Source organism: Sorex araneus, chromosome X (assembly GCF_027595985.1).
Source record: "Sorex araneus isolate mSorAra2 chromosome X, mSorAra2.pri, whole genome shotgun sequence".
Taxonomy (NCBI): domain Eukaryota; kingdom Metazoa; phylum Chordata; class Mammalia; order Eulipotyphla; family Soricidae; genus Sorex; species Sorex araneus.
The window spans coordinates 162,744,736-162,757,455 of NC_073313.1; the positions used below are offsets into that span (position 1 = coordinate 162,744,736).

General features: G+C 63.9%; 2 protein-coding genes across 2 annotated transcripts in view; one reads left to right on the forward strand and one right to left on the reverse strand.

The window, feature by feature from the left end:
• The window catches only part of STYXL2 (serine/threonine/tyrosine interacting like 2), an 8,514-nt gene extending 6,715 nt beyond the window's left edge, over nt 1-1,799 (reverse strand). Inside the window, exons 1-4 of the mRNA XM_055121214.1 lie at nt 1,788-1,799; nt 1,177-1,295; nt 989-1,083; nt 1-164 (exon numbers count right to left, since the gene is read on the reverse strand). The exon at nt 1-164 is cut by the window's left edge and continues 68 nt beyond it. Of these exons, the coding sequence (XP_054977189.1) occupies nt 1-164; nt 989-1,083; nt 1,177-1,295; nt 1,788-1,799 (390 nt within the window). The remainder of the gene's footprint in view (nt 165-988; nt 1,084-1,176; nt 1,296-1,787) is intronic.
• A 590-nt stretch (nt 1,800-2,389) lies between these two features.
• GPA33 (glycoprotein A33) lies at nt 2,390-12,292 on the forward strand. Its single transcript, XM_055121215.1, has 9 exons — nt 2,390-2,411; nt 3,218-3,371; nt 3,863-3,927; nt 7,440-7,594; nt 8,511-8,727; nt 10,508-10,663; nt 11,614-11,733; nt 11,969-12,095; nt 12,181-12,292. The coding sequence occupies exons 1-9, from the start codon at nt 2,390-2,392 to the stop codon at nt 12,281-12,283; spliced, it is 1,119 nt and encodes a 372-aa protein (XP_054977190.1). The 3' UTR covers nt 12,284-12,292.
• Nucleotides 12,293-12,720: the final 428 nt, after the last annotated feature.

Sequence of the window (12,720 nt, forward strand, 5' to 3'; positions counted from 1 at the left end):
CGTGAGCGCCCGCTGCAGGTCCAGGACGCAGGGCGTGTTGTACAGGCTGCGCTCGTCCAGCTGCTCGCGGACGCGGTTGTACAGGTCCTCCACCAGCAGCTGCTCCGCCGACTCCAGCAGCTCCGGGCACTCGGCCGCGCCCCTGGGTCCCCGCGACGGCAGCTCTGAGGGGAGGGCAGGGCTCAGCGGGGCCCCGGAGACCCTCCCTCAGCCCGCCCGCCGGACAGGTCAGCCGCAGCTAGCCTCAGAGAGCGGGGACCGGACTGCGTGTCCCTGTCCTGTCTCTGCGCCCCGGGAAATGACACACAGTCACTCTGCTGAGTCCCGTCCCATAGAACCCCAGGGCTTGTGTGCTCCTGCAGTCACCTGAGGGGGCGGGTGGGGGGGTCCCGGGCCTTTGGGGACAACCAGCCAATGCAATTCCAGCTCAGAATCAGACCTGAGGCCAAATGACTCAGACCTGAGTCAGACTTTGCCAAACTGGGGTGGGGGCCGTGGGGGGCTGTAAGAAGGGGTGAGGGGGGCTGAGTACAACCTCCGCAGGCCTAGAGAGAAGGTCCAGGAGGGAAGGAGAGGCCCCTGGGGGCCACAGCCCTGCCCTTCACAGAATGAGTCCAGCCCTGCCCCCCGGACGCCTCCTGGAAGCCCCCAGGGGCCACCCCCTCCCCTGCAGCTCCCCGAGACCGATTCCCTCAGGTTCCACTGGGAAGCACCGGAAGAGGCGAGCTGCTCGGTTCCAACACAGAAGCAGCCTGGCCGCAGCCAGATTCCTCCAGGCGCCCACCCGGTACCACCCAGCACCCCTGCATTTAGGCCCCACGGACTTGACTGGGGTGAAGCGGGAAGCTGGGAGAGCCGGGAGCAGAGCAGCGCTGCCCCCTGGTGGTGAACCGGAGGATTGCTCCCGCCCGTGAGAACTGCACTGGGGGTGGGCTCGCCTTGCCCTGGGGGGCAGCCCCCAGCCTCCTCCCCCCGGGGGGAGGGCTACCTTCCTGGATGATCCGCTTCGCGGCCACGGCGGAGGAGAGGTGGATGGGCTCCATGAAGATGCTCTCCGTCTCCGCGTCCGAGATCACCGAGTACCTGGGCCAGGAGGGCTGGTCAGGGGACACGCGGCCCAGCAGCCTGTCTGGATCACGGCGCCCATGTACCCAGCCCAGGCCCCGCTCCACTCACTGGCTCGGAGACGGGCTCCGGAGGTAGCGGGCCTGCACCGCCCGCACACCGCTGTCGTCCTGCTCGCTCGGGACCACCTGCTCCTCCTCCTCGCAGCCCCCAACGGGGGCCCTGGCGGCCTGTGGGGGGAGGGGGAGGGGGAGGGGGACCCGGCTGACGGCTCCGTGGGGGGCTGCAGGCCTGAGTCATCTCCATAGGGGGGAAGGACCCACAGGAGAGAGGCCAGCAGGCGTGACTGGGCCGCCGTGTCCAGCATACCCCGGGGGTCTCGAGTGGCCATTATGGGGGTCCCGGTATCCACACGGGCGAACCCCCCGGAGCCAGCCGGGACCCAAGTTGACCACTAAAAACGGGTCACTCTTCCCAGATCGCTCTTCTGGGGGGTCGCTGAGTGCAGGTAAAACGCGCACACACGCTCACACATGTGGACACGCTTACACACACATGCACACGGTTCCATGCGGGCCGGCCCCCACACAATCACACATGTTGTCACGTGTGCTCGCCAACAAGTGCACCCGTGTGCGGGCGGGACCCACGCGGCCTCGCTGGGCATCACCAAGAGGACCGGGAGGACATGCCGGCTACTGCCCACAACCTTCCCGGCCTACCTGCTTCTCCATAGCTGCCTCCGGCCTGCGGCCACAGACGGATGACGGGGACACAAGGGGACGGAGGCGAGGGGCAGCTGGGGCTCTGGCTCCTGTGTCTTGTGGCCCCACAGGGTAGCTGAAACCCGAAACCTTCCCTCCTGGCTAAATTTAGCTGCTGGCCACAGGCTGGCCAGATCTGGAAGGAATGCTGGCTGGGGACCCGACCCCAGGCCGGTTAACTCCTTCCCCGCCGGTCCTGGCCCTGGGCGCCAAGCCCCCCCACCCGGAAGGCTCGAGGGGGGGTCTCGGTGGGCTGCGGGGGCTGTGACCTGCTTCTGCCCCACTGCAGAGGCATGTGGGGTGGCCTGAGAGAGGGTCCCTGGGAGACAGATGCCGAGTGACCGGCTTGGGCCAGGGGTGGCCGGGGGTGGCCAAGGCCTCGCAGCCCTGCCGCCAAACCACGGGCCGCCTCCCCTCGCCCCTGCGCTGGGAGCCCAGACTCAGGGCTCCCCTCAGCCCCCACCCTGTGCCCGGCCCCTGGACCCCGACCCCAGGCCCCGGGTCCACTCTGGGGACACACACAGCCTGGCACCCCAGGGCAGGCAGAAACAGCTGCGGCCATGAGGGAGCTCACGGCGCCTGGTGAGGCAGGGAGCAAAAATAGCCCCGGCCACAGGCGCCAGGCGCGAGGTCGGGCACCCAGGAGCGGACTCGGGGGAGGGGGAGTGGACACAGCAGGGGGATGGGCACAGGAGGGGGATGGGCACAGGAGGGGGATGGATACGGAAGGGGGATTGATATGGAAGGAGGATGGACATGAGAGGGGGATGGACACGGGAGGGGATGGACACGGGAGGGTGATGGACACGGGAGGGGGATGGGCACGGGAGGGGGATGGGCACGGGTGGGGGATGGACACGGGAGGGGATGGACATGGGAGGGGGATGGGCACGGGAGGGCGATAGATATGGGAGGGGGATGGGCACAGGTGGGGGATGGACACAGGTGGGGGATGGACACATGAGGGGACGGACATGGGAGGGGGTTGGACACGGGAGGGGATGGACACGGGAGGGGGATGAACACGGGAGGGGATGGACAAAGGTCGGACATGGACTCAGGAGGGGAAGGGCAAAGGAGGGGCCGGCCTCAGCGACCCTCGAGGTCAGTGGGATGAAGGGACTCGTCCCAGTGGTAAAGCTCCCCTGCCCGGGCTGGGCTGGGCTGGTTGCAGGGCCGCTTTAAGGGGTGGGGGACTTGTGGCGCGTCACCCTGGGCTGAGAGCTGGGGTTGCTGGGGGGGGGGGCAGAAGGGGGCAGGGCCCCCCGCTGGGAGGATGGACTCAGGTCCGGGGACCCAGTGCCCGTGGGGCAGCCACCAGCCCTGCGCCACTGTCCCCGGCTGCCCCCGCCCCACCGTGCTGCCTGCGTCTCCTCCTGTGTCCGCAGGTGGACGCGTCCGGGGTGTCCCGGGACAGGCCACGCCCCCCGACAGCCTCAGGACCCCCTGCAACGTGGGGACCGGGGACCCCTCTGGGCGGGGCCGGGCCACACCCTTTATGGGAACCGTCTTGCTCTATTACGGGGCTCCGCCCGCCCTGTGGTTGGGGAAGTTGGGGACTTTGCCCCTCAAGCCCCGGAGATGAGGGGGAGGTTCCTGCGGCCTCGGGGAGCAGGTGGCCCGTCCCATTGGGCACTGCCCTGCCAGTCACCAGCCTGAAGGACCCAGGAGGACCTGGCCATGGACGGGACAAGGAGGTTGGCGCTGTACCTGCTCTGGGCGGGTGAGTCCGGGGCTGGGTATGGGGGTACGAGGGGCTGAGCGTGGGGGACCCAGAGCCCCGGAGTGGGGGTCTGCCCGCCATCAGTCGTGGTTGGGGAGGGTTCCCCGGACCAACTGTCCCTGTCTCTCTGACCCCGGGTCAGAGGTCATTGGGGCTGGGCACCGGGACAAAGTGGGGGGCAGACAGCTGGGGGTGGGGGTCCCGAGCAGGGTCTCCCGAGGGGAGGGTTATGCCGCATCCCGGAACTCGGGGCTCTACGTCAAACCAGGAAACTGAGGCAGAGGCCACTGCAGTCCCTCTCCCCCCGTAGCACGAGACTGACCTTCCGGAAGCGGAAAGGCCTTACCCCAGGGTCCACCATCAGCACCTGCCCCCGTACCACCAAACCGAGCTCCGTGTGACCCGTGGGGTCACAACTCACAGACTCCAGGCCTGCTGGGGGGGGTGGGGGTTGTGTGTGTTTCGGTTTCGGGGGGCTACGCCGGGCAGTGCTCAGGGCCGACTCCTGGCTCTGTGCCCAGGGATCACTTCCGGCAGGGATCAGGGGACCCCATGGGGTGGGTGTCAGGGCTCCACCCCAGGTTGGCTGCGTGCGAGGCTGCTCTCCAGCCCCATCCCTGCGGCCGTAGGCGTTTGCCATAGCGTCTGCCGCGGGGGGAAACGCAGCCGTCCCACCGCTGTTTCTTAGCATTGCGCTGGCGAGTTGGGGAGTTTTACAGTGAACTACAGAAGCTCGCGGGGCCCGTGTGATGCCACTGGGGTCTGATGGCCGAGTCACGGCTGTGGTGATTTGGAGGAGGGTGTCGGCCCTGCTGATCCACAAATATGGAAAACTTCCCCCATTTCTGCTGTCCCTTCTTGCCCTTCAACTAGCAACGTTTAGCTCTTAATGGCCAGGACTTCCAGCTCCTTTAAGCTGGTTTAGGCCTTTGATAGTTGGACGTGACTCGTAATAGGTTTCTTTTTTTTTTTTTTTTTGCTTTTTGGGTCACACCGGCGATGCACAGGGGTTCCTCCTGGCTCTGCACTCAGGAATTAATCCCTGGCGGTGCTCAGGGGACCCTATGGGATGCTGGGAATCGAACCTGGGTCGGCCGCGTGCAAGGCAAACGCCCTCCCCGCTGTGCTATAGCTCCAGCCCCAATAGGTTTCTTTTTTTAAAAGTTTGAGTCTGTTTTTTACTTATAGAAATACAAAAGGTTTGGGGGGTTTTGTTTTGGGGGGGCCATACACAGGGATGCTCACTCAGGGCTGACTCCCGGCTCTGCACTCAGGAATCACTCCTGGCAGTGCTCGGGGGACCCTATGGGATGCCGGGGATCAAACTCGGCCGCGTCTCAGACAAGCGCCCTCCCTACTTTATTACCGTTCAGATCATAGAACAGGTTTTTGTGTCCTGAGTTTTCTTTCTTCGATTTACTCCTCCACGGTCTGATTTCCCGTTTCAGAGTATGGGGTGAAATCTCACGGGTTTTCCACGTATATTTTCAAGCCTCTTGCAAACCGTGATCATGCGGCTTCTCCCCCTGGCTGAACTCCTTTCATTCCTTCCTCCTGCCTGAGCGAGGACCTCCTGTCACCGTTTCTCGTGGCAGTGCCACGGGACTCAGGGACTGTAGTCTGGCTTGCGCATCAGCGATCTGGACGGGGCTTGGCTGGGAAGGGACTGGCCGCCGCTGTCCCCGTGGACCCTCGCAGGGAGACTTGGGCTTCGTCCTCAAATGCCACTGCCCAGAGCTCGTGTCCAAACACGTGGACATGGAAGCTGCCAGAAGCTGAAGGTTCCAGATCTCTTCCACCAGTCTGTGGATCGGGCAGCCCCAGGCCCAAAGGCGGGGCTGGGAGGGCAGAGTCCCACTTCTTCCCTCCCCGCCCCGCCCTGCTTTTTGGGTCACACCCAGCAATGCTCGGGGGTTCCTCCTGGCTCATGCACTCAGGAATCACCCCTGGAGGTGCTCGGGGGACCCTATGGGATGCCGGGAATTGAATCTGGATTGGCTGCGTGCAAGGAAAACGCTCTCCCCGCTGTGCTCTCGCCCCAGCCCCCAAGACCACCCCTTCTGCACGAGAGAAGTTTCAAAGTATGGGGGAGCCTTTATTTTTTTTTTTTGTCCCCACGCCTGTTCCTTCTGCTTTCAGTGGCGAGGGCCAGAGATTGCCCGCGTGGCGGGGACGTTTGCATCTGGTCACCGGGTGTGGACATCCTCTGGTCGCTGCAGTGCTGGACCACGCTGGCCACGTGGTTGCAGTGCCAGGAACGGACTCTCGGCTGTATCCTGTCGGGCTGGGCCCCCCGATATTCCAAGACTGCCCTGTTCCCTTGGTGTCTGTCCCAGGCGGGTGAAGCAAAGGCCCCTCCTGGGCTCTGACCCCCTGAGCCTGCAGCCTGGCCCTCAGTTCACTGGCCTTGCTGGAGGAGGAGGAGGAAGCAGCTGTGGGAGCCAGAAGAATCTTCCAGAAGGAAAGTCTGCCCCGGCCGCCTGCCTGCCGGGAGCTTTCGGGGACGAGGTGCCCAAGGTTCCCGTGTAGGTCGTGGGTCTGAGAGGGCCGGGCCACCCGGGGTCGCATGTCTGGTCCTGGCATCATGATGGAGGGACAATGGGGCACAGGGAGGGGCTCGTCCTGCACTGTCCGAACTGGGCCTGTGGGGTGCCCCCAAGCCCTGGGGTAAGCCCGTTTCTGCCCCGTCTCCTGGGCAGCCCCCACCCGCAGAGGCGCCCCCTCCTGCCGGCCTGTGACCTTTGGGCCACGCCAAGGGCTTGTGAGTCAGGGCTGCCATAAACCCACACGCAGCGGGGCTGGCGCCGGTGCCCGCACCTCACACTCCCCTTAATCTGGGGCAGCATGACGGGGGGGGGTCACCAGGCTGCGCCCTTAGCCCTGCACGCATGAGAGCAGCACACATGGACACGGACACACCTGTACAGGGACACATGTGTGCACACTGCACACGCATGCACATGAGCATATTCATGAGCACTCATGCACACATGCACACACACAGCCAGGCAGGGCAGGCTAAGTTCTGTACTATGACCCCATCCTGCCCTCTGCCTGTCCTTCCTGTCCACTCCCGCACGGGTTGGTCCCTCGGCCTCCGGCACACACACACACGGGCTGTGGGTTCTCTGAGCAGATGGACAGCTCCCAGGGGCTCAGGAAAGCATATGGGGCGGGGGGGTTGGTGTTTCATGACGGCCTTGAGCCATCACTTCCCCACGACCCCCTCAAGACTGTCCTTGTCTCTCTCTCTCTCTCTTTTTTTTTTTTTTTTTTTGCTTTTTGGGTCCCACCCAGCAATGCTCAGGGGTTCCTCCTGGCTCTGCACTCAGGAATCATTCCTGGCGGTGCTCGGGGGACCCTACGGGATGCTGGGAATTGAACCTGGGTTGGCTGTGTGCCAGGCAAAAGCCCTCCCCGCTGTGCTATCACTCCAGCCCCGACTCTTAACAAGGCTCTGTGATGTGCCACTCGGAACCTCTGGCTGGGTCTCCCTGCCCCTTGGGGGCCCGGGGGCTGCTATAATTCCCCCCCCCGCTTTCTTCTGGGCTTCCTGTGAGCACCACTGGGCTCCCTTGGCTGCAAGGGGCCCCTCCCTGCACTCCAGTTGTGAATCCGGCCCCTCCTGGAAATTCTCGGTAAGGCTCATCTGCGCCCGCCCGGAGTGCTCCCAGGAGCTCCTCCTCCGTGCAGTGAGCACTGCTGCACGTCCCGCTTATATGCCAGGGTCTGGGGGTGCTGCCGCCCCAGGTTACACGGCAGTGTCGCCCCCATTTCAGAGCGAGGCTCCGCCTGCCGCCAGGAAGAGGAGGTGGGTGGAAGCCCAGGCTGGGCTCTGGGCTGGGGGGACCGTCCCCACCGCTCACTCCCCCTCCCCGCCCCTGCAGTGTGGGCCGCAGTGGGCGCCATCAATGTGCAGACCCCCCCTGACATTCTCCGGGCGGCGCGAGGGAAGAGCGTCACGCTGCCCTGCACCTACTCGACCTCAGCCAACGACCGCGATGGCATCTTCCGGTGGGACAAGCTCCTCCGGACTCACACGGTACAGCACGGGGGGCCAGGGGCTGAGGCTGAGCGATGCTGGAGGCACGGAACACCATTAGATTCCTTTACGGCTCTGTGCTCAGGCTCACTCCTGGCTCTGTGCTCGGGCTGACTCCCGGCTCTGTGCTCATTGCTGACTCCTATCTCTGTGCTTAGGGCTGACTCCCGGCTCTGTGCTCAGGGAGGACTCCCGTCTCTGTGCTCAGGGCTGACTCCTGGCTCTGTGCTCAGGGCAGACTCCTGGCTCTGTGCTCAGGGCAGACTCCTGTCTCTGTGCTCAGGGCAGACTCCTGGCTCTGTGCTCTATAAGCCCTCCTGGTGGGTTCGGGGGAACCTTTGGGGTGTCAGGGATGGAACCAGGGTTGGTCCCGTGCCAGGCAAGTGCTCCCCGAGCTGTGCTATGGCCCCGGCCCCAGGACAACGCCCTCCCTGGCACCTGGTTCCTGGGATCGCCCATGCCCTGGACGCTTCTGCCCGTCCCCTTCTGGTCAGCACCTGCAGCAAAGACCCCACTTTAGGAATGTCCTCAAGGGGCCCGTGAGGAACCTTCCGTTTGTCCCAAAGCTGGGACTGGGGACACACAATGCTGCAACCAATCTCCCTGGCGGGCCGCTCATTTCTTCTCACTGTGGGTATTTGTGAGTGTGTGTGTGTTGCTACGGGAAGTCTCTGCAGAACTGTTGACCGTGGCAAGGAGGGGCCTGAGAAATAGCACAGCAGGGAGGGTGCGTGCCTTGCATACGGCTGACCTGGGTTCAATCCCCGCACCCCATCGGGTCCCCCGAGCACTGCCAGGAGTGACTCCTGAGCGCAGTGTCCCTGACTCGCCATCGCCCCTGGGCTGTGGACAGAGCCCTGTCCGGCCCCTGCCCCGCCCTTCTCCCCTGGAGCCCCGACACTCCTGTCTCCTCCAGGAGACAGTGCTCATCTGGAAGTTCGAAGACCAGCAGCCCTTCTACGGTGATGGCTATAGTGGCCGGGTGAACATCTCGGCCAAGGCCGCCGAGTCGGACGCGTCCATCACGCTCCAGGACCTCACCATGGCCGACAACGGCACCTACGAGTGCTCCGTTTCGCTGATGTCTGACCTGGTCGGCAACTCGCAGGCCCGCGTCCGCCTGCTGGTTCTGGGTGAGCCCCCCCGCCCGCCCTGGGTCCAGAAAAGGGGGCGCTGGAAGGAGAGGTGGCGCCCACGGAACTCCCCTCCTGGGGCACCCCTGCCCCCCACCACACCCCCAGGGCCTGACACCCGCCCCGTCACGCCTCCCAGCCAACAACAGCCCTACCCCCGCACCCATCGCTTACTGGGGAGCATGGGAAGTGTTAGAAGGATCTAGAAGGAATCGAGGCCAGGGGACCAGCCCTGGGTGGAACCGCGGCTGGCATGCCTGGAGCCGGGGTCTCTGGCGGGGCCCCTCCCAGGAAGGCAGTCACTTGGCCAAGGCCCTGCCTGGCACACCTGAAATCCAGCGTGACGCGGGGCGGGGACCGTGAGATGCTCGGGGGGTTCACCCGGTGTTACAAGCAGCCGTCTTAGAAATCTCCCTGCGAGCGGCTTGGCTGCCCGGGCGAGTTTCAGGTCAGATTGAGTGACAGGGACCCACTGCTGAGTAAATTCAGGCCTTAGGGCCAGCGCCCCCCCACCCCCACCCTACCAGCCCGGCCCACTGTCTCCGTGGACTCTGGCGCCCCCTGGTGTTCACAGATGCTCTGCTAGCAGCCTGGCGCCTCGAAGGCCTCAGTTTCTCCACTTTTACAAGCTGGAGCATCAGGACAGCTCCGGTTACGGGGGGGCTACTATCCACTGAAGCCTGGTGGGGGGGGCACACGGCGGGGGAGGGGCGGTTAGTTGGGGGGAAAGGGGAGAATGAGGGTGGCGAACTGAAGGCACCGTGTGCACTGGTACGTAGGTGTATGTGTGCGTGCCTGTGCGCATGCACATGTCTGAGTGTGTGTGTGTGTGCGTGTGCACATGTCCATGTATGTGTGCTGATGCCTGCGTTGTGTGAGGATTTGTCTCCGTGCAGGTGTAACTATGTCTGGGCAACAGTGTCTGGGTGTAGATGTGGATCCGTGCGTATGTCTAGGAGTGTGTCTAGGTGTGGGTGTGTATGACTGTGCATATGTGTCAGCGTGCAGCTTTAAATGCACCTGTGTCCCTGCAGGAGTGTGTGTGTGTATGTCTATAGGAGTGTGTGTCTGCAGGAGTATGTGTGTATCTGTAGGAGTGTAAGAGTGTATGTAGCAGTGTCTGTAGGAGTGTGTGTGTATAGGAGTGAGTGTGTAGGAGTGTGTGTAGGAGTATGTGTGTAGAAGTATGTGTAGGAGTGTGTGTGTAGGAGTGTGTAAGAGTGTGTGTAAGAGTGTGTGTAGGAGTGTGTATAGAAGTGTGTGTAGGAGTGTGTGTGTAGGAGTATGTGTGTAGGAGTGTGTGTGTAGAACTGTGTGTGTAGGAGTGTGTGTAGGAGTATGTGTGTGTAGGAGTGTGTGTGTATAGGAGTGTGTGTGGGAGTGTGTGTAGGAGTGTGTGTATAGGAGTGTGTGTAGGAGTATGTGTGTATAGGAGTGTGTGTGTAGAACTGTGTGTGTAGGAGTGTGTAAGAGTGTGTGTGTAGGAGTGTGTGTAGGAGTATGTGTGTGTAGGAGTGTGTGTGTATAGGAGTGTGTGTAGGAGTGTGTGTAGGAGTGTGTGTATAGGAGTGTGTGTAGGAGTATGTGTGTGTAGGAGTGTGTGTAGGAGTATGTGTGTGTAGGAGTATGTGTACAAGTGTGTGTGTAGGAGTGTGTGTACATGTGTGTGTGTGTGTGTAGGAGTGTGTGTCTCTAAGACTGTGTGTCTCTAGGTGACCGCGTGTGTGTTGTGGGGTGGAGGGTGGCTCACCCCGCCCTCCTCTCTGCCCGCCCCCCCCAGTGGCCCCCTCGAAGCCCATCTGCAGCATCGAGGGGCAGACGGTGATCGGGAGCGACATCCAGCTGAGCTGCCAGTCGGAGGAGGGGTCCCCGGAGCCGCAGTACAGCTGGAAGAGCTACGACATCCAGCACAAGGAGCGCGCGCTGGTGCCGCCAGGTAAGGACCAGGGAGAGACGCGCTCGACCCTCGGGCAGCGCTGGGTGCAGCCCGGACGGCCCTGAGCGACACCAGGTGTGGCCCTAATGGCACCAGGCAACCCTGATCAGGGCAGTGGCTGGGCACCCCGCAGAGCTGCTTTGGCAGAATTTCCTAGAAGCAGCAAAACACCCGCCTCTGGTGCAGTCCCTGGCTCAACCACAAGGGGGCGCCACTGCAGCAGAAACATAAATTTCACTCATTACTTTTTCATGTGGGGGTCAGGGGTACTCAAGCAGGAGAGTGCCAACACTTACCCAGGGGTCCCCTGGCAGTGCCCTGGGGACCACACAGGCACCTCTTTTATCTCTGCCCTCTGCACTCTCTCCCAGCCTCAACCCTCTGCTCCCACTAGGTTTCAGGAATTACAGGGTCTTTCCCGAAAGAAAAAGGGGTCTGCGGGCGCCAGGCAGGCACGGTGCCAGCGGGTAGGGACCAGGGGAAGTGAGTCACCTCTGGCTAGGAGCCACGAGCGCGGGCTGTACCCGGAGTGGGAAGCCCCCACCGCACAAAGCCTGGCACTCCCAAAAGGTTCTCTTACGGGGGGCCGGGGCGATAGCACAGCGGGGAGGGCATTTGCCTTGCACACGGCCAACCCGGGTTCGATTCCCAGCATCCCATAGGGGCCCCCGGGCACCGCCAGGAGTAATTCCTGAGTGCACCCCTGTGCATCGCCGGGTGGGACCCAAAAAGCAAAACAAAACAAAACAAAACAAAAAAACCTAAAGATGCCTCTTACGGGGACAAACGTCCAGCGAGTGCAGAAGCACACTCTCCATCACGCCACCCACAGACAAGGGCGCCCGCAGGGGGTGTCACGGCGTCTCCTGGCCACAGCAGCTGCTCCCCTGTCCCCCGCCGTGGATGTCCACTCCGAGCTCAGGGGGCCCGTCCTGGGCTTTTCCTCCCAGGCACGGGGCAGATGCTGGTCCTGAAGAACATCTCCACGGACATGTCGGGCTACTTCGTGTGCACCTCCCAGAACGAGGTGGGGGTGGAGACGTGCAACATCACCCTGGCCGTGACACTGCGTAAGCCAGGGGGTTCCCGGGGGTCTCCGGGGGCAGGTCTGGGACCCCTCGGTGGCAGCGGGGTGAGAGCCCAGGGCTTATGGCTGTCTGGACCCGACCTCCAGGGTGGGACACCCCCATCTGCCCGGGGCATGACCCTGGTCTTTACCTTCATCTGGGATGCCCGCCCCCAGCCCGGGGTTCGGGGACCCCCGGACACAGTCGGGGGACTCATAGGCCGCGTCGGTGCCCGCAGCCTCCATGAATGTGGCCCTGTACGCGGGCATCGCGGGGGGTGTGGCGGCCGCCCTCATCATCCTGGGTGTCGTCATCTACTGCTGCTGCTGCCGGGACGGTGACAGTGATGCGCAGGACGCCAGGCCGTGAGTGTGGGGGGCGCCGGGGCCTGAGCAGGAGGCGGGGGGGGGGGGTCAGAGCCCCTGATGCCCGCTCTACCCCCACCCGCAGGAACCGGACCATATACCGGGAGCCCCCGGAGCAGATGCAAGAGCTGCCCAGGGGGCGGGGCGAGGACAGCCTCCCGCGCCGCGGGTCCCCCAGCCGCTACTAATGACCGTCGCCTGTCCCCCCACCCCCGCCCGTCGGCTGCTGGGGGTCTTGGCCTGGCCCAGGGGCACTGGGATGGAGTGACCACCCGCTGTCCCCTGCACCCGGAGCTGCCCGAACCCCGAGACCCCCGCGCCAGTTGGTGGGGACCCCTTTCCCCTAACGCTCGGAGAGACAAAGGTGCCCGACCTCGGGCCATGCAGGGAAGCGCCCTGGGCTCGGGGACCCCCCAGGACGCCCCGGACCCTGCAGTGAGGACACAGATCTGCCCCGTGCCACCCCCACTCTCCGCCTGGACGTGTCTCTGCGGGGCGCTCCTCCTGCCGGGCCTGGGGGTCCTTCTCTGTGCAGACCCCGAGAAGACCCCCGCTTGCTCGCGTAGCCCCTGGTTCACGGACACCCATGCGCGGAGCCCAGGGAGGGCGGGGCGGGATTCGGGGG